The sequence below is a fragment of the Drosophila pseudoobscura genome, chromosome 2 (genome assembly GCF_009870125.1).
Source record: "Drosophila pseudoobscura strain MV-25-SWS-2005 chromosome 2, UCI_Dpse_MV25, whole genome shotgun sequence".
Classification (NCBI taxonomy): domain Eukaryota; kingdom Metazoa; phylum Arthropoda; class Insecta; order Diptera; family Drosophilidae; genus Drosophila; species Drosophila pseudoobscura.
The window spans coordinates 24096070-24121042 of record NC_046679.1 but is presented as its reverse complement, the minus strand read 5'-3'; the positions used below and the strand labels follow the sequence as shown (position 1 = coordinate 24121042).

At 45.5% G+C, this 24973-nt stretch overlaps 2 protein-coding genes across 7 annotated transcripts in view; both read left to right on the top strand.

Annotated features, from left to right (window-relative positions):
• LOC4802637 (hemicentin-2) overlaps positions 1–24973 on the top strand; it is a 113039-nt gene that overhangs the window by 56663 nt on the left and 31403 nt on the right. For all 6 annotated transcript variants that reach the window (XM_015182479.2, XM_015182480.2, XM_033376435.1 and 3 more), the window contains exons 3-11: positions 14079–14206; positions 18409–18649; positions 18780–18923; positions 19108–19302; positions 19688–19836; positions 20054–20165; positions 20293–20413; positions 22659–22822; positions 24332–24490. In XM_015182479.2, the coding sequence (XP_015037965.2) occupies positions 14079–14206; positions 18409–18649; positions 18780–18923; positions 19108–19302; positions 19688–19836; positions 20054–20165; positions 20293–20413; positions 22659–22822; positions 24332–24490 (1413 nt within the window). The remainder of the gene's footprint in view (positions 1–14078; positions 14207–18408; positions 18650–18779; positions 18924–19107; positions 19303–19687; positions 19837–20053; positions 20166–20292; positions 20414–22658; positions 22823–24331; positions 24491–24973) is intronic.
• On the top strand, positions 4517–5501 carry Obp85a (Odorant-binding protein 85a). Its single transcript, XM_015182481.2, has 4 exons — positions 4517–4549; positions 4611–4679; positions 4733–4861; positions 4917–5501. Exons 1-4 carry the CDS (start codon positions 4517–4519, stop codon positions 5295–5297), a joined length of 612 nt encoding a protein of 203 aa, XP_015037967.2. The 3' UTR covers positions 5298–5501.

Genomic DNA, 24973 nt, shown 5'->3' with positions numbered 1-24973 from the left:
ATTTTATGTTGCAGCTGTATTTCAATTTCCACCCCATACCCCCATGCTTCCATACAATATATAGACGGTGGTCTGGTCTTTGGGTGCATATGCAAATATTGGATATTGATTACATTTCGATTCGCCTGCCAACTTGTCAATGTCAACATACTAGATGCGAGCGGACAATGCCAGCGGAGTGTAGTGGAGTTGTTTTCCCGGTGCCAGTGCAGTGGTGGGAAATGCCTGATAGATTGCTGCTGCCGGAAAAGTGGAAAAATTGTATGGAAATTCATTAGTTTCTCTGCTGATAACTTTTCATTTTCACTTCCGCTCGCGCATTACATACATTACATATCATGCTGTCGTTTTTTTCTGGATTTAATAAAGTGGCATTTGGACATAATTATGAGCGACGTGGTTGCAATGGAATTTCATAGGGAAAATATGCAACTGTCACCAAATTGCGGGACACGACAGGACAGAGCGGAACATTCATCGGGGGAGTGCTGAGAGGCTGCTGATGGGGTTGGGGGAGCACTCTTGGACTCTTGGACAGAGCAAAGATTTAATTTGCTGATGAAGTTCGTTTCTGTCTGTTTGCTACCCAGATTCCCGGCAGAGACCCCAGCTACTGGCCAGTACCGTTCCGTGTGCTTCATCCTAGTAAATGCCCAAATGTTGGCTCTGTCACTGCTGGCAAATATGATCCACTGTCCAAATAGAGACCCTAACTAAAGGCTGAGAGCACTGGACTTGGCGCATAGGGCATGCGGCATGTGGCATGTGGCATGTGGCATGTGGAATGTTTGTGTGTGTGCTGTGGATTAGGATTCTGTGCCCTAAATTAGAAACAAATTTGTTTAATTCAATAAAACGTTGATTAAAAGCAATGCAGGCTAATGAGACTATACAAGCAACAGACAGGAGCGGCAATGCTGGAGCCCCACACAGAAAGAGATGGAAAGAACTATACAGAAAGAGATGGCAAAAGTTTCAGTGAGAGTAAGGGAAAGTCCAGGAGCTCCGAGCACATTCCACTCAATTTTGTTGCACTTGGGTAGACAATTAATTAGGCACAAAATGCAAAAAAGTAAAAATATCCTACGCTTCCCTGGCAGCCAGCTGAAAATCATTTTAATTTCAAAGTTCTTCATGTGTGACCCTGCAACAACCAGCCGTCCCGCTCTAACACTAAACAAAAAAACAAAATTAAAATGCAACAAAAACATCTGGAATAACTTTTCATTTGGCAGAGATACTCTCTCCATGTGTGGCGGGAAAATTTGTTATATTTTTGTGTGCTATTTTCTGGTTTTTGGTTCAACATTTTCAGCTGCTTCATTTGTTTGATATCCTCATGGAAACGAAGTTGAAGGTTGCCAAGTGGCGCCCGAAATGTTGTGGAATGACTTAATTTTTGTTGCCCATGAGGGTAGATAAATGTTTTCCAGGGACAAAGAGTTAAAAATTAATGAAGCATCCCGGCACCCAAAACATAAATGTTGTCAAAAGCATCAAAGTGCCAAACACACACACTCGCGTTCCACGAGAAGGGAGGGGTTTTTGGGGGGTGTGAGAGTATTTCCAATTAAGCCAATCGACCTGCAAAAGCCAGAAACGAGGACGGAGATTCCCGGGAATGGGAAAGGGAAGGGGAAGGGGAACAGGAAACGGAAACCGAGGCGAACACGAGGCGCGCCAAAAAGGCGCGTAATTAAATTTTAATTTGCGCCCAAAATTAGACTATGAAATTTCAATAAGGCGCGCTTCCCGCTGAGTGGATGGATAAGGGCAGAGGGCAGCAGGAGTTGATGTAGGCAAATATTGTACAACGATAAAAATTAAATTAGTTTAATTTTGCAGCGAGAATCCCTTTGATTAAACGCAGCCAAGTGGATGCGTTGTCGTTGGTGGGGTTGGGGGACGGGGGACAATACCAGCCGAGGCTTAAATAAATAACCAAGAATACAAGACAAGCATGACGACACATGCGCTCGTCCTTGCCACAGACACACACACACCCCGTTTCTTTAACCCCCTTTCCGTAGAAAGTCGATCCCCCGGCAAGCAGTGCGCATAAATTGTCAAAACGAAGTGTTTGGATTAAGCTGGGAGTTGGGTTTTGTGCGCTCTGTGCGGTGCAGACCGTGACCTAGCCTCGAAGACTGCACTTCCCGCCCACTGGCACTCCCCACTGGCCGCTCTCCTCCGCCACCTTTTGGCCAATTTATTTATACGCATTTAAAACTGATTTATGTGCGGAAAAAAGCGACAGCCACTGGGCTGCCTCTTCCCATCTTGCCCATCTTCCCCGCTTTTGGCCAGTAACCACGTGAGTTGCGTCTTTAATTTAGCTGCCAACCGAATCCAAAAGCGTTTCCTCTCCCCAGTACAGCCCTCATTTTCTCTGTATAGTTACCGCAAATGCATTTTCAATGGAATTTCTCACTTGCTAACGTGTTTTCAGCTCCAAGAGCTGTGCCAACGATTTATGTGCCATGTCCTGGCTCACCTCCTTCTGCTCTCATGGTCGCCTTGCTCCTCCTGCTTAAAGTTGGACTTACCTTAAATCTGTTTTGGCACAATAAAAATACCCATACACTCCGCTAGGCAACGATTCCTTCTTTTTTTCCGCCTTGTGGCTGCCAAGGGAACCCAACCAAAAGAAGCTTTACATGGTACACACACTCTCTGTGGGAAATCTGTTCTGTTATCGCATTAACAATTTCCTACTAATTTTCGACGCACACACAGACACAGAGGAAAACAGAGGAGAGACGGTGAGTGGGAAAAATGATGGGGGAAATCCAGTAAATATAATTAAATTGCGTGCAAAACTAACCAACTCTTGGCGGAGAAGTTGTTGATGGAACGGCAAACAGACGACGGAGAATGGAGGATGCTCTTCTCTTAGGATTTCTTTGAAACATTTTTCTGTTAATTAAAGAAGCCAAAGAGTAAGCCAAAGAGTAAGCCATAAGAGTAAAAGCCATAAAATTGTTAAAGAATCAAGTATTTTCTCAATTTAAATTAAGTGACTAGCGAGTTCTAAGTTTAGTCATTGATCAAATTCACTTGTTTGACATTTTGTTCGGCTATTCTCTACAATAAAGGTAGAGGCAATTATCCAATCAAATGGAATACAAATAAACGAAGTAAATAATTCCTCAAATGTCATGGCCCTCTCCCCAGTAAGTGGACTCCCCGTCGAGGAAGTAGTGTAACATTGGGGCATAATAATTTCATAAGAAGACTGGCATCTGGAACAGCAAGCCGAAATGCTTTGCCACTTGTATTTAAGTAATTATGCCAGAAAAGAGAAAGCCCAACGGAAAATGTGCCATCAAATATTTGCCTTGTCATTAATTCACGAAAAATACATAGAAAAATCATTTATATATGAAAATTATGTTTATATATAGCCGAAAGGGGCGGGGCCGCTAAGCTGCTTTTAGGTGCGGTTCCTTGAGTGCTTGCTCCTACTCCCTTCCGGAATGACAAGGACATCGTGTGCACGCAATAGTGCAGGATTGCGGAAGGGTGGGCTGCACATCGACTCAATTGATGACCCTTTGGCAGTTAAACTGCCTCCACAGACGCTTAATGTGCACTCCATCAACATAAATCACTCATACGTCACGTTAAACACGCTCGAACTTCAAATGACGTGTATTTAACAAGCGGCCTGGCCGTGGCCATAAATTAATTAAGCCTAGACTCACCCCCGACGATGCGCCATGTACCACCTCCATTTACCATTTACCATTTACCATCTACCATCTACCGGGACTCCAAAGTCCAAGTTTGCTCCCTCGCACTGGGAGCTCTGCAATTAAACTGTAAAAGCGAACAGCGAACATCGACGACGGCGAACAGCAAATTACAACCATTTACAATTAATTTGAACAACACGCCGCCATGCAAATGGCGTGCCATGGCTCATAACTTCCAATGGACACACACACTCGCTCACTCGCACACTCTTTCGGCCATTAAAAAGGGGGACGAAAGAGGCGAGGCCAGGCCAAAAGCTAAGCCAAGTCAAGTCAACGGTTAACGGGCAACGTGCAAATGCTCAATTAGCATATCAATAAATCAAGAAAAGAGAAAGAAAAAAGCGAGAGTGTTGCTTTGAAGCCACGCCCCCTGCCAACGCTTTCGCCCACCGCCGTCCTGGGGCAATCAAAATTTAGTTAACAAACGCCAAACAATTTATTAACCCCAAAGTCAGCGCAGCAGCGCAACAACCTTGAGGCTTGGCAGCCAACGTGACGTATACGTAATCTGATGGCGTGCCAACGTAATTAATCAAGACGTCCTGCGGCCAGACCATGGCCATAGCCATCCTTTGGTCTTGTATTGCACTTTTGTCAGCATACACATAAATATATAAAGCTCCACGTCAGGCTGAATTTATGCGTTCGAGGTGTCACGGCTTTATGGCTTTGAAATTTGAATAATAAAATAATTATATTCAATTTATTTTAATTGTCAAGTGTTACGACTCCGAATTGTGGATTCAGTTCTGTTTGAGATGTCAATGCGGGTACTGCTACTGCTGCAAATTGTGAGTGGGACATACATACATGCAAATATTTGTATAATGTAGTCGTAATACCGACTTTTAGCTGCTGGTCTGCTTCTCATCGCTGATGAATGGGGAGATCAACTGCAAGGCGGACAGAAAAAAGGCAGCAGTAAGTGCGGATCTACCGTTCTGAGGGATATTTTCTTAGTCTGCCACTGTTAGGATTTATCGATCAGGTGTTGTCAATTAACTCGTCCCAGCCTGGACAAAGGTAATGCAGAATGCAAAAACTCTCTGAACTTACCCTCCGGCAGAAGGTTCAACTTTGCCGAACGCTACACGATCAATATGGTGAGCAGTAGATGCGCAGAAGTACTCCATGCTCTAAGATTTACTCTGATTCAAGTGCATTGAGGAGTGCAACTATATAGCCTCTGGCTACACCGATGCTGATCCTCCATATCGGCTGGATCTGGCCAACATCCGCCACAACCTGAAGGAAATAATGCCACAACCGCAGCTGGAGTCCGTGCCCTTCATGATGGCTGCGTACAACAAGTGCGAGATATTTCGCACGCTCCATGCGGGGCGCTTCACACTCCACCTGCCGGATATTGAATTCATCGAGGAGCCGTGCAACCCCTTCGCCCTGCAGCTCACCATCTGTGTGCGAATGCTGGCCATGCAGAAGTGCCCCACTCGCTTCTACCTGGACACCGAGGAGTGTCGCCTGGCCAGGAACTATTTCACGCAGTGCGTCGGCGATATTGAAACGAATCTTGGCTGAAGTTCGAATGGAACTCAACTGAAAACTGAAACTGAAAATGTGTGTGAAAGTTCATAAAGCTGTCGTTGGCGGCGGCTGACTGCCGCATAGAAAATTTCAATTCAGACTGGGCAAAAAGTGTTAAGGGAAAAATAAAAGAAAACAGTCGTAAAAGTCATAGATGAAATATGGCAATTTGACTTTATGCGAGCGAGCTAGCTGGTGTGGGTCCGTCTCCCTGCTGCAGTGTCAGAACTGCAAATTGAATCACACACACACAGATACACACACACACATCCTCATGTGCTCACACATGTCAATGTCCTCTGCTGACTTTGCATAACTTCGTCTGCTGCTGATGCTGCTCTGCTCTGCTCTGCTCTGGTCCATTCCCCAGACAGAGCTCCGCACTCTCCTCTCTTCGCTTCTTTAAACTTGTTAGTTTTTCGGCACTTTTTTTTACAGCCACACACATTCACATTTACATTCAGATTACTTGTCGATTGAAGAGGGGTATGCTGTGGCTAACGAAGGGTTAGATATAGAAATGATTCCATTTGGATCAGTATTCCTTGAATGAAATGCAGATGTCGATTTGCTTTCTCCCAAATAGTCAATGAATATATTCAAGCTCTTCCTTATCCTCTCAGTTTCAAGTAGATTCTGACTTGCACTGGGTACGCCGCATTCGATCACTTTGCCATCTGCCATATCCATCTCCTCTTCAGCAAAGTCAGCAGCAAAAGTTGCCATTCTATATAACACGTCTGTCCGAATGGCCGACTGTCCGTCTGTCTTCGGTTATTTTTTTTCTTCTTTTTTTTGTCGGTGTCGCAGGACATGTTATGCAACTGGAATAAAGGAGTAAAATTTATGTGTTAGCACAGTGGATGGTGCCAGGAAGTCCGTCTTCGTACTCCTTCTGGTCCCTGGCTTTGCAGCGTCAGGTTAAACGGGATTTATGTCCTTTCAAGACATGCAGTCTCAGCCTGTTTTCTTAAAACAATTAACGTATTACAATCTCTCTCCCTCCCTTTTTGTCCCTGTCTCTATTTCTCTATCTCTGTGTGCTCTCCCATCCATCTGTGTCCTGTGTTTGTCTGTGTGTCGCAGTAGTGTGTCCTTGTGCCTTGTCCTGATTTGCATTTCCTGGCTGGCAAGCAGGCAACCGAGCAACCGGGCAACCCTGCAACCCGGGCAGCCCCCAGGCTGACAATCAAAGGACTTTGGCTTTCCTTGGCATTTTTCTTTAATTACGCCCTCGAGTCAAATTAAAAGCAAATGATAGTTGTTTCCCATCATCTGCTTTCCACTCTTATCCTTCCACTGTGTATCCTAGCTGCCGTTCGCTCCTTGCTGGTATCTTCTCTTCGGTTTCTTGCGGCGCTTCGGGATTTTCCAGTTTACTTAGTCAAATCAAAGCTTTCAAGAAAATTGTTTTTCTTTCTTTGGCGATGGTCAAACTGCTGACCACGGACCAAGGACCAACGGGCCCGGTACATATACTGGTACTCTCATTACATCTAGAAGAACACTGCATGTCCTTGGGTGCACTTGAGTGCGGGGGAATGGAAGTGGGTGGATGCGAGTTTGAGGTTTTTGTGGCAAATAATTTGTGTAATTAAGTGACCACCGCTTGAAGCTCTTCTTCTCTTCTGGTTAGTTTTCCTTACTCCCATTTCTCTCCTCTTTCTCCGCAGCTAATTGCCTATTTGTGTATCTAATTAGTTTGGTATTGCAAACAAACATGAGACATGGCGGTGCTTTCTGTGTGCTGCTGATGCTGCTGTTCCTGATGATGGGAATATCTGTGGGAGAGCCCTAAGCATACCTGTCCATTAGCTCTCTTTCCTCACACATTTCAGTCTCCCTCTAGTGCTCGTAATTAAAAAAAGAGCCACAAAAGCGATGCTGGCGAACAAACACATCAAAAATGAAGCCACCCCCCGTAGATGGTTGCATAATTCATGCACTGCCACTGCACCATCAACAAAAACAGGCTTAAAGACAGAGTGACAGAGACGGAGACAGAGAGGGTGACAGAGAGAGAGAGACACAGAGTATAGGGGGAGTAGAGGACGGACTATGCAGGGGGTGGTATGCAATCAAAATTATTATAATTGCGACGCGTTCGCCATTGTGCGACAACAATGACTTCCGCTTCCGTGCAGAAATTTGCCTTGTGTCTGTGTCTGCGTTCTTGTCGTTCCTATCTCCATGTGGCATGTACCCACGGCATTGTTTTTGTAGAGGGACACAGAGAGTAGGGCGGCGAGTTGGTTGCAGCCAGCGGGTAGAACAGCGCATTAAGTGCCTGCAAAAGACGCGCAACAAAGTGAACAGCCCCGCAGGGGTTGAGCGCAGGAGATGTATGTGTCTCCGTGTCTCCGGCTAAACGAGAGATGGGTACAACGTGCTCAAGTCCTCGACAGCTGCAACAAAAAATGGGGTAAAAAATAGAGTGACAAAGGATGGGAGCTGTATGAGCTGCCACAAAAAAAGGGGTTACAAAAAGAAAGAGACGTCAAAGAGTGGCTCTCCCTCGAAAAACCTCGCAAATTGTATAATGAAGTGCAGGCCAGGAGTTCCACAAGATTAGCTCCACTGACAGAACAAACCTTGCCTAAATGACAGCCTAAGCTCCACCTCCACCTCCACCTAATCAATCAATCACTCAATCAGTCAATCCATCAGCCACTCAATCAGAGACCAAGTCAAAAGTCGAGAGTATGTGTCTAATGAAATGATTAAATTTGTGTGTGTTGTTTGCCTTTGGTACTCGTATAGGCAAAAGCACAGGCTCATGATTATTATAGCTCTAATTATGATTATGATCATGAGACATGAGAACATGAGAACTTTGCCAAAGTCGTATTAATTTGAGGCAAAGTGTTGGTCCTTCTCTGGCCCTTCTCTGTCTCTGATTGGTAGCCAATCAATGGAAGTGGCAGTGGCATTGCAGCCAGAGCCAGGGGCGGAAGGAGCTCGCAATCTGGAATTTAATCAGTTTAATTAATAAGCAACAAGAGGCGAAGTACTGGGGCTGGGGTCCCCAATACCTTGAAATCTACTATCATTGTTTGTCTGGGGCCATAATCAGATGGCTGAATGGGAGCGTTGATTGCCATTGCAACCAAGTGGCTTGACATCGTAGACAACGTCCAAGCCCAATTCCCAGGACTCGGACGAGAACACTTTTAATTGACTTATTTATGTGCCTCGAGGCCCACACGAACCAGAAGTAATGGCTTCATTTGCTCCAGCCACAGCTGCTGATTTATCTAAATGAATTGTTATGGCCGCGTATTTGTCACAATTTCAGGCACAAACCAGCGCTCTACCGAACCATTCTCGAATCCTCAAACAACCCCCAAACCAATCCTTAATCAGCCCTATATCCTGGCCCGTTCGCCGGTTCGCCCGTTCGCTTTTCGCTTTTAATTGCCTCGCATGTGGCAGGTAAATCCCCGAACCTTTTTGCATATTTAGTGTGCCATTCGGGGCTTACTCTTTTGACGGGTTGAGGCTTAACCGTTTGTATGTGACCTGGTCAGTGTTTTCGGCATCTATTTCGGGTCCTTAAAGCGCTATCTTTAGTTTTCCCATCGATGGCCCTTAGACCGTGTATGAACCGTATTAGACCGTATGAAATGATATTAAACTTTCACCAGGACTGCATTTGAAGGCGGTCCTACATATTATAATAAAAATTACATACATAAACTCGAGTAGCCACTCGACTGCCATATGAATACTCCACGCACACCCACACACACAAACACACACACCATTTCCATTCAAGTGGAACTCTCAGACACAAATATTACAAACGGGAGTGAGAGTACAATACAATAAATCAACGAGAACAGGGCTCGGGACTGAGGACTAGGGACTCGAATGCCGCCTGCTACAAATAAATGCATAAACTTCGAGTGTCAAACAATGGGGAAAAGTAGCAGAAGTGGCAGCAATGGCAGCAATGGCCGCAATGGCAAGAGGCGTGGCATGTTGTATTTCGTTCCAAACCATTTCGCGTGCCAGTCAATGAGCTATGAAAATATGAAAAATGTAAACGACAAAACGTGTCATTTATTGTCTAACGAAAATGTGGCATGAGGCTATAGAGATGGACAGCTCTAAAGAGAGGGTTTAATGGGGGTGAAACAGCCCCCTATTTAAGGGTGGACAGCTCCTCAATAAGGGTGGACAGGAAGGGGCTAAGTGTGTGTGTCAAGTGTGGGCTATTTTGTCAATTTACAAATCACTTTTCATATGCTGTTTGTCAAACAGAGGCCTATCCTCTTTACGCACAAGTATGCTGTTTGTCAAACATAACTGACTGACGGTTTGACTGACATTACGCATACGCAGCGTTGGCCAGTAAAACATGAGTGACTCACACTTAAACACACACACAGCTCTAAGGAGTGTGTGATGCATAAACTTATGAAATAATACAAGCACGCATCGATTTAACCTCAACAAAAGGCGCGGCCCCATAATGTCTGGGCGCTCCATGTAAAAACGGAAAAAAGAGGAAAAGGAAAAGCAAAAGCTGAGGAGAAATCTGTTGAATATCAAATAACAATCACTTGGCAAGCTAAATATATCATTATGCTTAAGTAGGTGGATGGTGAGGGATGCCAGGCACATACGAAGGACCTAAGGACATGGGATCTCACTGAATGGAGATGGAGGAGTGTGTGTCTGGTGCCTGGTACTGGCTGGGAGGGGACGGTGGGGGACGGTCCTGGTGCTGAGCTGTTTTGTTGTTACAAAACGCTTTGCGCGTTTGCTGTTGCCTGAGTTGTTGGACCATCCCTTTTGCTTGCTGCCTTTGCTCCTCCTTCTGGTCTTCTTCCTTTTTCGTTTTCCCTCCTTTTTATAATCCTCACAGCTTGCATGTTTGCTTAGCACCTTGCTTGGGAGGAATCGTTTCCAGGGCGCGATGATGTGGAACAGGTTTAAAAAGTTTAAGCCTTAGAATCCTGTTGTTGCGGCCAGAGTGGGGTGTGGGGGTGATTTTCCCCCTGTGTATCCTGCCGTATTTTATACATAAAATACATTTGCTAAGAATTTACAAATCATCTTGCATATTTGATTTGCATATAAGATTTTCGTATCTGCCAATACCTTTTCCCGAATATCTCCTCCTTGAGAGAGAGATTGTCCAGGAGCGGGAGTACGTATGTGGGTGTATGTGTGGGTGTGTGTCCTTGAGCTCGTTTGTATGTCCCCGAATCGCACAAGAGATTCACAAATTGCTTTCATTGATTGCCAACAAAGGAGGTGGAAAGGGGACATACGCCCACTGTACAGGGAATTCATGCCTCTCCATGTCTCGATGTGTGGGAGCAAATCTCTCTGTGAATGGAAGCTGAGTGAGTGAGAGCCCTGACTCCCAGATGGGAATTTTTCTTAAATTTTCCTCTAACGAAAGCTAAACTGCAGAAAAGAGCGGAGCAGTTTGTTCTCCCTAGACCACGTTGCGTATGAGTAATGTCGCTGTTGTGGGCGGGGGGCCAGCACTTGAAGAACAGCCCAAACAGCATTTTATAACTGACCAGATGCTAAGAGAGGTTCCATTCGCGACCAGTTGACCCAGTTGATCCCTGCCCCAACGCCCACTCTTCCACTGCCATTTGTCGTTTTGGGCTGCGTGCCGTGGACGGCTACGTGAAATTATTACGCTGCAATGCATCATCAAAAGTAAACAGCAGCAGCAACAGCAGCAGCCGCCTGGCACTAGACAGCCAAGGGGCATGGGGCCAGACCCAGAGCCAGAGGAATGAGAGATGGGAGGATAGCAGGATGGCAGGAGAACACCGAAATGTGCGTCTGACATATTGGAGAGCAGCAGCAGAGGGAGCTGTGGAGGAGGGTCCCTGGGAGAGGCACGGTCCGGTGCTAGAAGCTTACTACAAAATTCATCACGGGACACGGACACGCATTTCGAAAGCGCACAAGAACGAACGCAATGCCAAAATGTATTTAAACAGGCATTTAAAGCATTTAAGCGCTAAACAATTGAGAATAAATAAAACAACTAAAGTCGACAACAAACAGAAGTATCTGTACCCTATTGCATACCATACCCAAACGAACGAACTCCTGCCGGAGGAGGAGCTAGAACAAGAGCGTGCCATCAAACAGATGAGACATCGCAGAATGGCGGACATGCTGCTAGAGTAATTGTTATCCTTGTTGGCAGTGCACAGGCACGTAAAGCTCTCAAAGAGCAGGGAAGAGCTGGGAGAGCAGAGGCGGACTAAACAACAACGCCACTTGAAGGCACGAGCCAAAAAGCAGCAGGAGCAGCAGAAACAATCCTGTAAGCAGCACTCAGCGGCACGCACTTGAAGCTGGCGGAGCAGGGGAGGAGCAGGATCAGCAGGACCCAAACAGGCAGCTAAAACTGCAATCGCAGCTGGCGCTGGTCCTGGTCCTGTCTCTGGTCCCGGCTCAGCCGTTGTCCTAAGGAGCCTTTGACTGGAAGGAGTAACAGCACTACAGCTGCGTCTCCTCCTCCACTGGCATCCATTCCTAGGCGTTTGCTCAAAATTTCTCCGCTGCTCCTTATTTATTTTTAATATTTTTATTTGCCCCATGCAAATAGGCAACGGTTTTCCCTTGTTTTATTTATTCTTCCTGCTGTTGTTTTGCGGCATTGCTTTATTATACACTTTGCTGGAAGTACTATGATTGTGCTTATAGCGTGCCCAACTTTTCTGGCTGTAACTCTGCACAACGGCAACAGGCTTTCGATTCTTCAGGGTATCATATGCTTCGGCTCTCGTTGAGAACTTTCCTTTCTGTTTTTATTTACCAGCGGTTTTTGGAGAGGCAAATCTTTACATTTCAATGCGTTTCAATTAAGTGGAGCGCCGTTTGTTTGGTCACGCAAAAATTACTCAGAACTCTCCCCCCGAAAAGTGTTCATAGACTGGGAAAACTTGTTAAGTTTAGGCCCCATAAATCAGGCATGGAACTGCAATCCCAGGGAACTCGTCATGCAATGTATTTGATATCAGAGCGAGCCTGTGGCATGCCGCTCCCCAACGTAATTGAAATACAAAGCCAATTTATACAAAAGCCGATAAAAGGCCCCCAAAAGGCAGCAGAAACCAACAGCAACAGCAAGCGGAACTCGGTGGCATGCCACGGGAACTGGCGACACACACCAGCCACCCCGCCCACCGGTGGAAGAGGGACACGGAGAGGGGAAGCTGAAATAAGGCAGCAAAGTGGCAATCACGCCAATCACGCGTAATAAATCATTGCGTGAGTGAATGTCCGCATGTGCGAGGGAGGGTGGGTGTATCTGTGTGGAGGGCTCAGCATTTGGTGGGTCAAAATATGGAACAGAACGTGAGGCGGAAAGGGATTTGCTTGCTGGCCAGCTAACGGTAGTCACGTGCTGCTTTTCCACCAGCACGCAATGCGATTTTTTTTATGCCAACATTTATACGAGAATATGTCGTGTAAAACCCAGTACCCCACCCCCAACTACTTGGAAAAGCACAAGCACACCCATGAAAAGCGAGAGTTGACAGCCGAACAAAGGTCGATAAGCGGAGGCGCCCCTACCCTCTCCCACACCCTTCCAGCCAGCCCCATTGTGAGCGATGACAACTTGTGACCGAACTCTCCAGCAAACAGCAATTAAAAAGCCAAAAGGCTTCAATTAAGCCTTGACCTTTTGATATCGAAGCAATTCTTTGGGCAATGCACTCAAAGAAATTTCTAACAAAGTTCTTAATCGAAAGCGAACAATGGAGTTTAGTATTGTAGTGTTTTGGGGTTGAGTGTTTTGTTAAAGTATTTGTAAATTGTTTGTGATTTCTGTACATATATCGAAATGCATTTAAAAAATTTCGAGTACCCTAATCTATCGCCAGTGCTCCCTTTTTTTATTCTTTTTCTACCACCCTATTCCTTTCCAATTCCTTTAACGCATCTTTCTCTCTCTCTCTTTCTGTTGGTATTTTTGATGATATTTTTCAAAGAATATATATCCTTTTTGAGTAGTTTTTCCAAGAAATTCTTCTTTGAATTATTGAAAAATAGGCCATATTTTTGGAGCAACTAAAAAGTGGTTTTTTTCAGTGGATTTAAAAGCCATGACTAACTGACTAAACGCTTTTCCTGGAGCTCGAGTAAATGGAGGTCTCAAGAAGCTGGCTGGCGCAAGCCTCCTCTACCATTAGGCAAGCTGAAGTTGCAAGGCACGCCCTGACCTCCTACCCAGCCCTCTTCCTCGAACACTTCCCAGCTCTAGCACTCCCACCCACAAGCCCCACATTCATTATCTTGAGCAAGCAGCGCGTGTAATTTTCCACCTGTAATTGGTGTAATTGAGTGCAAGTGCGGAGAAAATATTCAACATGCCAGCAATTAACATAAATTCTCCGCGCTACGCGTACAAAAAAAAATATAAAAAAAGAAACTGGTGGAACGGGTAAGAAGAAGGCAGTCAAATGATAATGAAAGAATGGAGTGGCAGGAGCAAGGGCATTAAGGGAGAGATAAGCAAATGGCCGCCATGCTGTGAAGCGTTCATAATTGCCCGCTTTTCCAGTGTATGTGTGTGTGTGAGTGAGTGTGTGTGTGGGGGGGAGTGACAAATGCAGTAAGGGACTTTGAAAGGGAAAGAACCGAAAGAAAGGAAAGGGAACCGGAAGCAGGGTTAAGGAAATGTAGCATACTTACATGCGCAGCGGAAGTAGTACATGTTAATGACAGACCCATACATTTGCAATGTGCTCATCCATCTCTCTCTCTGCTCTCTCCTCTCATTTGCAGGCATCGAGTGCTTTCAGCGGTTCTCAGAACAGCCCAAGTACACGGAAGTGAATCCCGGACAGGATACGCTGCTCACATGCAAAGTAATCGACAAGCGGGGCACGTGCTCCTGGCAGAAGGATAACAAGGTAATTATATCAACCACATCACACACCTCACACTCACATCTATCGATGGCGGCGGCGTCGGCCCTTGTTTCTAAACATTTTGATTAAACTCATAACTTGGCCAAAACTCTCACAGCCCACGCACACGCACATGCACCGACACCGACACCGACACCGACACCGTCAGACGTGTCCAAGGCTCTGGGCCTCATATCATATTCGTGGCTCGTCCTGTGGTTCAATTAAGTGTTGTTCTTTTGGCCTCTGTTTGTGGCCTGGTCTCCATGTGGCGTTCGTAATTTACACCCTGGCCATCCCGGACGAGTCAATAATGAAAGCCAAAAAGTTCCCCCAAGGCGGCGGGGACTCGAGACTTCTTTGTTTCTCTGTTGATTAGAACCATGTTTGCCAAGAGCAATGCCGTGCAGCGCAGCGTAGCGCAAGTTTTAATCGAAAGTGCGTGACAGTGCGAAAGGGACTGAGGTGGACCGATGGTGGAGTTGGCCAACTCAATTGGAATTCACGGGAAAACGCTTCGAGGCTCACGCTCTCTCTCTTCATTTGGTGGCCCAAAATGAACTCCAGCGCCAATTTTTATGGAATTTATTTGGTTTCTGTCATAAAACTGACAGCCATTATAATGGGAATATGCTGGGTATTTGCAAGGAAATCATTGGGGACATAAGTATTCCATCTTCCTATTATATAACAATGATAACATAGGCATAGAAACTTCTCATGCTGCTAAGTGTGGCATCTTTAAAACCTCTTTGAATCCAACCTAGTTTTCATGGTCCAATTTATTTTCTATTTACATTTATATTTCAATATACTTTAATCTGTAAAAAGGTTCTGTGAGGGTGCCTTTATAAGTCGTCTTCCATAAAAAGCAATCCACAGAATTAAATGTGGTTAAATATCGATGAAAATTCAATATGAGTGTCGCTCTATTAAGGAAACGATTGGATTGAGCATTGCATTTGCATAATAAAAATATTATCAATGTAGGAAATATAAGCGCGACCGAAAAAACACACAACTAGTCCCCTATGCCCTGATCAAGAGAAAAAGTTAATCGAACCTTAGAATAACTAAGGACATATATTTCTAACAGATACTATAAGAAAAAAGTGCTTAAGATGAGCAGATTTTACCCTGTCTTATTAATTGAAATACATAGACACGGGAAAGGAGGAGACTATCACTATGATTTGTTCATTGCAAAGCTTATTTTATTCACAAAATCCATATGAATACGATGTACAGCAGCCCACGTTTCTTCACTCTCCCATGCTCTCATTCTGCTATACAGATTTCTGGCAAAACAATTGCTCATAAAACAAAATGCAATGCAGAATAATCAAACATACTCGTACTTCGTCGCACAACATATATTTAACAGCTTTATAAAATCAACAAAGATCAGCCAACCCAATTTTTTTGTATGGCCCAGTTGTAGGCGGTGATCTCAAAAATAATCGTTGAGATTTAAAAATAATGAAAAATATACTCCAACGCAGAATATTACAATAGAGAAATTATCCCTGTCCCTCCCTCTTCGACAGCATTCGAATAAAGCAATAATTCCACTCTTCCTCAGAATTAGGTATGTTTTATTGTTATGAATAGAGAAATTTTCTGCTACCTCAGATGTGAGTTTTCGTAAACTTCTTGGCATTTACCATGGTTATTATGGTGTAGTGGGGAGGGGGAGAGACTTAACTGCAGGGCCATGGCCATCTTAGTTTGCATAGCAATTCCAAAATGGCCTCATTATGAATCTGTTTTAGCCACAAAACGGGCCAGCAGCAGCCACAGAGGGGTGTATGCTGCTTGTTATTCATGGCAATTGTGTGCGTTTGAAGCATAACTTTTATTTGCTGCATGCCCCTGCCACCACTTGTTGTGGGGCAGTTGCTTATGCAAATGCATGCTCCGCGGGGATCAGGGAATACAATACCATTGCATAGAGGGGGAGGGTGTCTTGGTCCATTGTATGACAAAAATCAGAAAGCATTTCAAATGTCCTTTTTCATATGCTGCGCATCGCAAAACTCCTCGCTTTTGCAGCACATACTTAAATGTTTACATGCTTTGTGTCTCCACTCCAAGGAGCCCAAGGAGCCAAAGAGGAGCAGCAGCGGAAGAGTGGAACCGGAAACGGAAGTGGCACTGGAAATAGGGGACAGACTAGGGTAGCAGAAGAACAAGACCAAAGGACAAACATCATTTGCATGCATCGAGCGTAGCACTCACTCTCGCATACACACATATGTACATGATGCTGATGTTGCTGTTTCGGGTTTCATTTAAAATTCTTCTTATTTTTGCATATTTTTACCATTTTTTTCTAAATATTTCGTATACGCTTAACGAGGGGTATGATGATTTTTGGGAGAGGTTTAAAATGCAAAAAGGGAACAGCTTAAAATACGCATATCTTTATTTTGAACAGAAGTAGATGGAATTAGTAGAAGTAGCATTGACCTTTAGTTCCTTTGTCCGACACCCATGCTGCTGCTGGATCATATATTCATACACGTACAATAAAAGAAGATCAATCCTTAAGAGTATCAAAGTCTTCGGCTCCAAAGCCTGCCTTCTTTTCGCTCAACGTTCTCTCAATTTCCTTACATTTCGGTATATAGTTTTACCATAGATTTTATGTGTAGTTATTATAAGTACAGATGCTATGTATTTTTGGGGATATTTTGTTGTCCCTAAAAACGAAGGGGTGGCAATGCCCCTGATGCATTCTAATTGAGCCAAAAAGGATGCCGGTACCAACCCTGGGTGCTTTTCCACATCTATACCCTCTGCTGAGTGCATTTCCTGATAAATTCAAAGCAGGATGATATCCGCATCCTCATCTACACATACTCTGCATAGTATGGGAGTTCAGCCGTTTGAATAAATGTAATTTTTGGGCATCAAACTTTCTTTTTTTATGGCAAACAAAACGAGCTTTTCCGACTTTTCCTCTGTGCCTCAAGTTTTGTTGTTTGGCTGGTATGCAGTTTTGCAGTTTTTCCCGGAGTGTGCGGTGCGAGGGGGAGGTTCCTGGAAAATGTGGAGAATTATGTCGATATGAATATCGATTGGGGGAAAATGGGAAATGTTTTGGCAACAGCAATGGGGGCCAGAGCCAAATATTTACTCGATTTGGGGTTGCCATTTTCCCTCTCTCTCTCTCTTTTTTTTGTGGAAATTGTTTTTCTGGCAGTTTTCTGGCAGGAGCCTATCCTCTCTCTCCCTATCCCCTCTCACTATGACTATATATCTCTCTGGTTTCGCCATTGTTACCATACACACTTAACCCCTGGCTGACCCAACGTCCAGCCAGCCCATTGAACTATGTTTTCTATCGTTTTGGTGCGGGGTCAAATGGAATAATATCTCAAATATGTGCCAGACCATCAGCCGCAAGCTATTTAATAAAACAGAGATACCAAAACCCATCAAAAGGTGGTTCTGCTCTTAAAATGCGTATGTATTCGAGAAATTTACGCTTAATAAACACATATGTGACAATCAAAATGCATTTTGTGCCTGGTATTCTACGGAATTCTATGCATTTGAAGATAAGATTAGCTGATGGTGTCTCCTTCCCTTGGGTTTCCATCCTGTGCCATTCTCACAGCCATTTTGCTGTCCATTTTCTTTCAATAAATGTTGTTCAATGGACACAAATTCAATGTTGCAATTAATTTAACCCATTAGGCCAGCAGAAAACACAGACACAACATTCAAAGCCAAAATGCAATTAGGCGGAAGCCCACTCTCTCTCTCCCTCTCTCTCTTTCTAAAGGCAAAGAGGGGGTCTCGGTCTCCATAAATACTTAAATGCGAACGCTGAGAGATCACTAATTGTAATTTAATTTCCAATTAGCAAACAAACTAATGCCAATTTACAGACGGAGAAGCAGCACTGCAGAATGGAGTTAAGTGGGGAAGGAGGAAGGAGGGCTGGATAGGGAATAGCAAATAGGGGATGACCAGGCGATGACTGTCTGTAGGATGTTTGTGCAAATCGTAGACGAAATTACACGCCCGACTAGATCGCAAAAGTTAAACATGCTAAACATGTCGTTGAGGACATGCCAGCCGCCGCCCAGTTCATTTCATCGCCATCGACATCGCAGTCCTATCCTGCTCTGGGACTCCTCCTCCTTTGTTTCAGCTTGAACTAATCCGGAAAACCCGTGTCTTCTCTCATCCCTTAGCCCGTTGGCATCTATACGAAGAAATACGAATGGGCCTCACGTATGGGTACGAACGAGAATGGGAATGTCTTACATCTGGATCTCCATCCGCCGGCAGTGCAAATTGGCGGCGACTGCTCGCTGTGGATACGCTCCGCTACGCTGGACTTTGACGACGGCCTGTGGGAGTGCCAAGTGACGGCCAGTGATTTTACCACGCAGGATGCCCTGACCAGTCAACCGGTTCGCCTGGTCGTACGTGGTACGTATACGAAAGCACCAGGACTCTTCTGGAACCCTTTCAGTCATCATTTAATTCATTTTTCGAGCTGTCTTGTGGAAGATGTCCTGTACCCACTTTTAATTGTACTAATCTTTGTTCTCGATTGCAGTGGCGCCACAGCGTCCTCGACTCGAGTACGAGGCCGTCCACGTGCCGCCGGGGCACAACATCACCGTCGATGCTGGCGCCATGGCGACAGTGAAGTGTGTCTCACATTATGGTAATCCACCGGCCACCCTCAAATGGTATTTGGGTAAGTGTCTGGTAGCCCCATTGATTGCAGTTGTTATCCTGATGGACACGGACAGGGACACTGACGACCCCCTGGTCATTGTCCTGTTAATTAATTTGCCAACCATTTCCCATTTCCTTTACTCGGTTCTCATTCTCCCTCCTCTCTGTCTCTGTCTTTCTCTCTGTCTGTGTGTCTGTTGCAGGCGACCAGGAGATCTCTGCGATGCACCCACAAATGAATGCCACCGAGCCGGATAATCCACGCACTTGGTCCTCCACCTCCGTGGTGCAAGTGTCGGCAATGCGAGAGCGTCACGGAGACATGCTGCGCTGTGCGGCCTTCCACGAGTCCTACTCGGCCAAATCGACGCCCGTCGAAGCCCGCCTCGATGTGAAATGTGAGTACCCCCCAACAAACCCAAGCCACTGTTCAAACTTTGAATCAGTTGCATCCCAGGGTCTAGACAAGCAGAGTGCCATCATTTGATTTGGCTTAGAGTCAAAAGAACTAAACAGAAACAGAGCTGTAACAATTAAATTAACAACAATTTGCTGTAATTTCCTGTTTTGCTGAGCAATTCAAGAGTTGACTTGTCCCAGAGGACGTGGCCAGAAGGAGGACCAACGCCAGGGCCACATCCACAGCCAGAGACTTGGCCTGGACTGGCTTGTTGACTCTGTTTGCTCTGTTTTTGTTTCTGTTTCTATATCTGTTTCTGGTTCCTGTTTTTGCTTACCCAACTTGAACGTTTCTCGTCTGGTCTGGGGTCTGGTCTTTTGCAGATGCGCCGAGCATTCGTCTAATTGGCTCACCGGAAATCGACTTGGAGGAGGATAAGGATGCGCTCGTCCTGCGCTGCGTGGCCGATGCCAATCCGCCGGCGAGCATCGTCTGGCGACGGGCTGGTCGCTCCGAGATAGCTAGCCTGCAGGTGAGTTCTGCACCTCCCTGCAATCCAGCAACCCTGCAATCCCAATCCCAAGAGGAGAAATCTTTGCTCCTTCTTGTTTATGTTGTTCCAAAATTGTCTTCCACACTGTCCCTCCTCTACTCCTTCGTTGGGTATTTATCTGAAGTGTAGCAGAAATTTGTAATTGTATTAAATTGCCTTCTCTTTCCCTTCCCTCTACCCCTCCGTATCTGGACAGGAAACTCTACAATTGCGTCCCGTTGGGCGGAGGGATGCTGGACTGTACACCTGCCAGGCGCAGAATTCGGTGGGAACCTCGGAGCAGCTGTCGGTGCAGTTGGATGTGAAATGTACGTATCTTTAACTTTACCTTCCTTTTCGCTTTACCTCTCTCCAGTGGAGTATTTATCTTGGCCAAAGTTTTCACCAAACCCTCTCTCTCTCCCTCTCTCTCTCTCTACCATTTTCTCTCTTTAGATCCGCCCAAAATTGTTTCAGCTGGCCCGGATCGTCTCACCACCGCGCCCCTGTTCAGTCCGGCTGCCTTCGAGTGCGTTGCAGAGGGTAATCCCATGCCATCCTATAAATGGGTGCAGAGGTGAGTCCCAGGATATATATATACACCCATTTATACACAGATATGCACACAGATATTCACTTGCGGTGGCCCGCGTTTCGGTAGGCTCCAACAATTTCCGTTGCATACTTTTGGGCGGCCCAAGCGAGGTCGAGGCTTAGTGTGGTGGCCTTTCTCCTTATGAACTTCCTCTTCTCTCTCCACTCTGCCTCGGATTCTGATTCTGGCCATTGTTTGTGGATTGGCTGGCGGCGCTAATTAAACCCCGGCTCATGCGGCGTATGCGCAATATTTGCTTTTCATTCAAATTGAAGCCTTTAAAAGGAATTTGCATTTGCACTTTAGTCTATAATTATGAGTAAGACTAGCACACGACCTCCAACCACCAGAGCAAGCCTCACCTTGATGGGAAAAGAACATTTCCCTCTTATATGAACGCGTTTCCTGTTGCACATTTCCTTCTTAGCTGAGGCCACACCCACTGCCAGATGACGATGATGATGATACTTTGCGTAATTTTAATTAGCTACGCAGCGGAAATTGTCTGCATCTTGAGGGAAAACCACAATAAAAGTGGAGGGGGGTGGTGTGGATATAACCGATGAAGGCATACCCTGTAACGAGCCATCGACTTAGCTTTCGAAATATATCAGTAATGATAAATTGGAAACTATAAATTCCACACTCTAACCACAGCTAAAAAGTTGCTCAAGCCTTCCTTCAGCTTTCATATTAAAAGGAACTGGGAGCACCTCTCTCATTTGGAAAGACAAACTTCATTTTCTAACCCATATATCCATTTTTTTAAGAGGGTATCAAGCAGCCCCTGCATATGATGCGTGCTGGATTAGGTTCCTTCCGTTTGCTGCTGCCATTCCTTGCTCTCCCTCTCGTCTTTCACTTTTTTCAGGCTAGGCATTAGTATGCAAAGCAGGCAAAGCCTGTGGAAAAATCGAAAACACTCTTCATGCATATGACTGTCTACAGCTATCCATCTCTTTCTCGCTCTCTCTATGCCACCACTCTCTTTTCCACTCTTCTGTTGCTATTGCCACATAAGTACGTGATTTTTGTGATTCCATTTGTTTGCACTTTCCCCCTAGACAATCAAGCAAACATCATGCAACATACTCGTACTCGTGCTCGCACTCGTACAAGACTGGGTTTTAGATCGTGATCGGGTGGGAGGATATGTGGAGTGGGCGTGGGCGTGGCAGCGTTTTGTGTAGGTGTCGCCCGTCTAATAACGAATGCCACATGCAACACATTGACGTGTTGACTTAATGAAGCAAAACGCGCGCGTGTTTATCAGAAATTAAATGTCAATTGTTGAAAACGAATTTCCACGCATGTACTCGATGCCACACCACAGTCTGCCACCCCCGAAATACCCCACCAGCGCACCACCATGCCACCTCCTGTGGCACCACATTAAATGGCGCGTGCCACGTTAAGTAAACAGCGGGAGTCGCCTCACCATTTGGGGGCACAGGTGGGACGGATAATAAATCAATGCCACGGAGTGAGCCGCTGACAGGCCACAACGTATGCTCAGGAGCACTCTAATCTCCTTTTCGAAGGTCCTCTTTGAAGGTCTTCCTTTGGCTGCAAGTGCAACAACCACGGAGGTATCACCGTCCCGTAGCACAGAGAGAGTCGCACACGGAGTCCTTGTCAATTTGATTTACGTGATTTCTGTGTTGTTTTAGCCTCCTTTCGTCCAAACTTTTTTGACTCTGGCGATTTGCATTTGAATGGCTTTCTAATTTATTGCTTTTAATTGCTGAAACACCAAGGATACCCTTAAAGCAGTCTCTTAAAGTTCTCCTTCATCGTATGACCATCAAAAGAACCCACAAAGGAAGGCAAAAAAAAAAGAGAAGCATGGCAGAGGCCAAAGCATTTCGCAGCTTGAAAGGCATTTCTCATATTAAAAATGTATCAAATATTTCTGTGTACCAGCTCTTTGGATAGCCAGGGAGAGTCAGAGGGCACTCCGTGCAGCAGGCAGGAAGGCAGGCAGGCAGCCTGCACCGAAAAATAACTCATACGCATACGCAATTTTCAATATTGGAAAGCCAGAGAAGAAGGATATGCAATCGAGTGGAGACACAAACGCACACAGCACACAGCGCACAGCGGGGGGCTGCATGCATCTGTTTTCATTTTGATGGAAGTATGCATCAATGGGGGAAAGGCATCATATCATCACCCATATTAGAAGACCACACATAATCATAATCAATCTCTCTTTGTGCTTCCCTAGAATCTCGCATGGCTCCAAGTATGTGGAACGGGGCAACGAGCCCCGTCTCGTCATCGACAATGTCACCTACGAGTATCAGGGCGAGTACGAGTGCCGTGCCACCAGCTACATCAATGGCCAGGAGCGAGTGGCCATATCCGATCCGGTCTCCCTGCAAGTTGTGGGTAAGTCCATGTACCAGTACACCAGTATATCACTGCAGGAAACCGCAGAGACCACAAGATATGACGACAACGTTAGGATCTGAAAGGGTTGAGCAATCAACGAATGGCGTATGCTCTGCCGAAGAGAGGGGGCACTCCTATGAGAGCTGCTGTGGGAGGTGTAGTAGCAGTCATAAATCTCCATCTCTCTCTCAGCTGTCAATTTCTGTGGCAGGACCTGCAACCGCAATACCTACAGAGGAGGTGACAATCAGGCGAGAAAAGATGGGACTTCAGGGCAGGGTACGCTGTAGCTGTGCCGCTCTTCGGGCTACTCATTTGGGTCCTGGCAACACTCCGTGCAACTAATGCACACTTAAAACAACTAACAAAACTCCATTAAAAGCTGGAGCCGGAAAGCGTCAGCAAAACATTTTAAGCGCTTGCGTTGCCGCCTCGCAACGATACCGCCACTCCATGCCACAGAATTGCGCGGCGGTGGCATGTAGCAACTGGGCAACAGACTAAACCAAAACGTAACACAAAATCAAAATGAACTTATGACCGCAGTGCCAGCGTAAAAAAATAAACGGAGAAACTGCCACGGCCACTGCCCGAAGCGGGGAAAAAAACTGGACAGCGCACAGAAAAAATGTAAAAAAAAAACAGAGAAGCAAGAAATATTTAAATTTAGTGCTGAATACCACAGCACGTACATAATTTATGACCAACCAAGGACACGAGCAATTTAGCAGCACCACCAAGGCGAAAAAAGTGCACAAAAAAAGGGAATAAATATATGTACATGTATATCATATATATGAACCGAAAAAACTGGACACCACATTATATCTGGGAACTGGGTGGGAGTGTGTGAAGTAACTAACGAACTAACTAAGTATATATGTAGTTGCACCAGCAATCCAGAGAGACACAGAGAGAGAGAGAGTGTCACCAAAAAATAAAACTGGGGAGAAAATACAAAATACCTCATTAAAAATGGCAAAGTTGTTGACCCTCTGGAGCACTATACTGGCTTGTTCTCCCCCTGGATTTCCTGAAGAAGCTTTCCTCTTTGAGGAAATAGGAGTTGGCAACACCTTTCAAACAATTTGATGTAATTTATGGTACGGAAAGATTTACCCTCTCTTTAAAAGAAAAACTATGCTGGAGGAAAGACTGCAACCCCTTTTAATAATTTTATATAATTTATGGGGAGAAAGATTTTTCCTCTAAGAGCAAGAAGTAGAACGTGGACAAGGCTACACCGTTCCAGGAATTTTCCTATGATTTACCCCAAGGAAATAAAGGGAAAAAGTATGGGAAAGACTGTTAAATGCGGAAAGGCTCCCTCCAAACCATTTTATACACGTATAATTTCATTCAGCAATGCAGCTCGTTGAATCCGTTTGTGACGACCAAAACTCAATTAAAAAGCCATCTCTTAAGGACCAAACGTTGTTCTCTTTTAATACAATTATACCCCTAACTCCAAATCTTTTTCTATTATTTGTTCCATTGTATTTGCAGGTGCCCCACAGGTTCTACGTCTGCATCCTTCGATGCACACCATCTCCGTGAAAAGAGGAGAGTCCGCCATCCTGACAATGGTCGTCTGTGCGGATCCACGGCCACTGCGCGTCGCCTGGGAATGGGGTTCACTGCGTCTCGAGGCCGGTTCGGGAATAGGTGCGTATATACAGCCACAGCCACACCCACACCCACACCCCTTGATGTGGCAGCCACCAGTTAAAGTTCAGCGTTTAGTTTGCGCTTCATTGGGCGCCTAATGAAAATGCAATTAGGCTTTCACTTGGCCTTAGTTGTGGCTATTCCGGATTCAATTAGCGGTAGATCCTGCTGGAGGGCTCATTATGGTTGTTGCTCTCAAACCAATTTTTTGGCATTCAATTCGCGGTAGAGAGTATCCACAAATCAAGACAAATTGCACGAGGAAAACAGAGTCAGAGTCAGAGTTGGGCAAGAAAACTGCCAGTGTCATGTCCGCGTCGGGGATACGGAATGGGAATGAAGAGGCCAGAGGCAATGGCTGTGGCAGCGGCACTGGCAGGCAACGTTAGAAAGGCACCCCGTAGCAGCAGACTTGCCACGCCTGTCAGCCGCCGGGTAATCCGAGCTCCAACGGACAACCCGCACACACACGCACACATA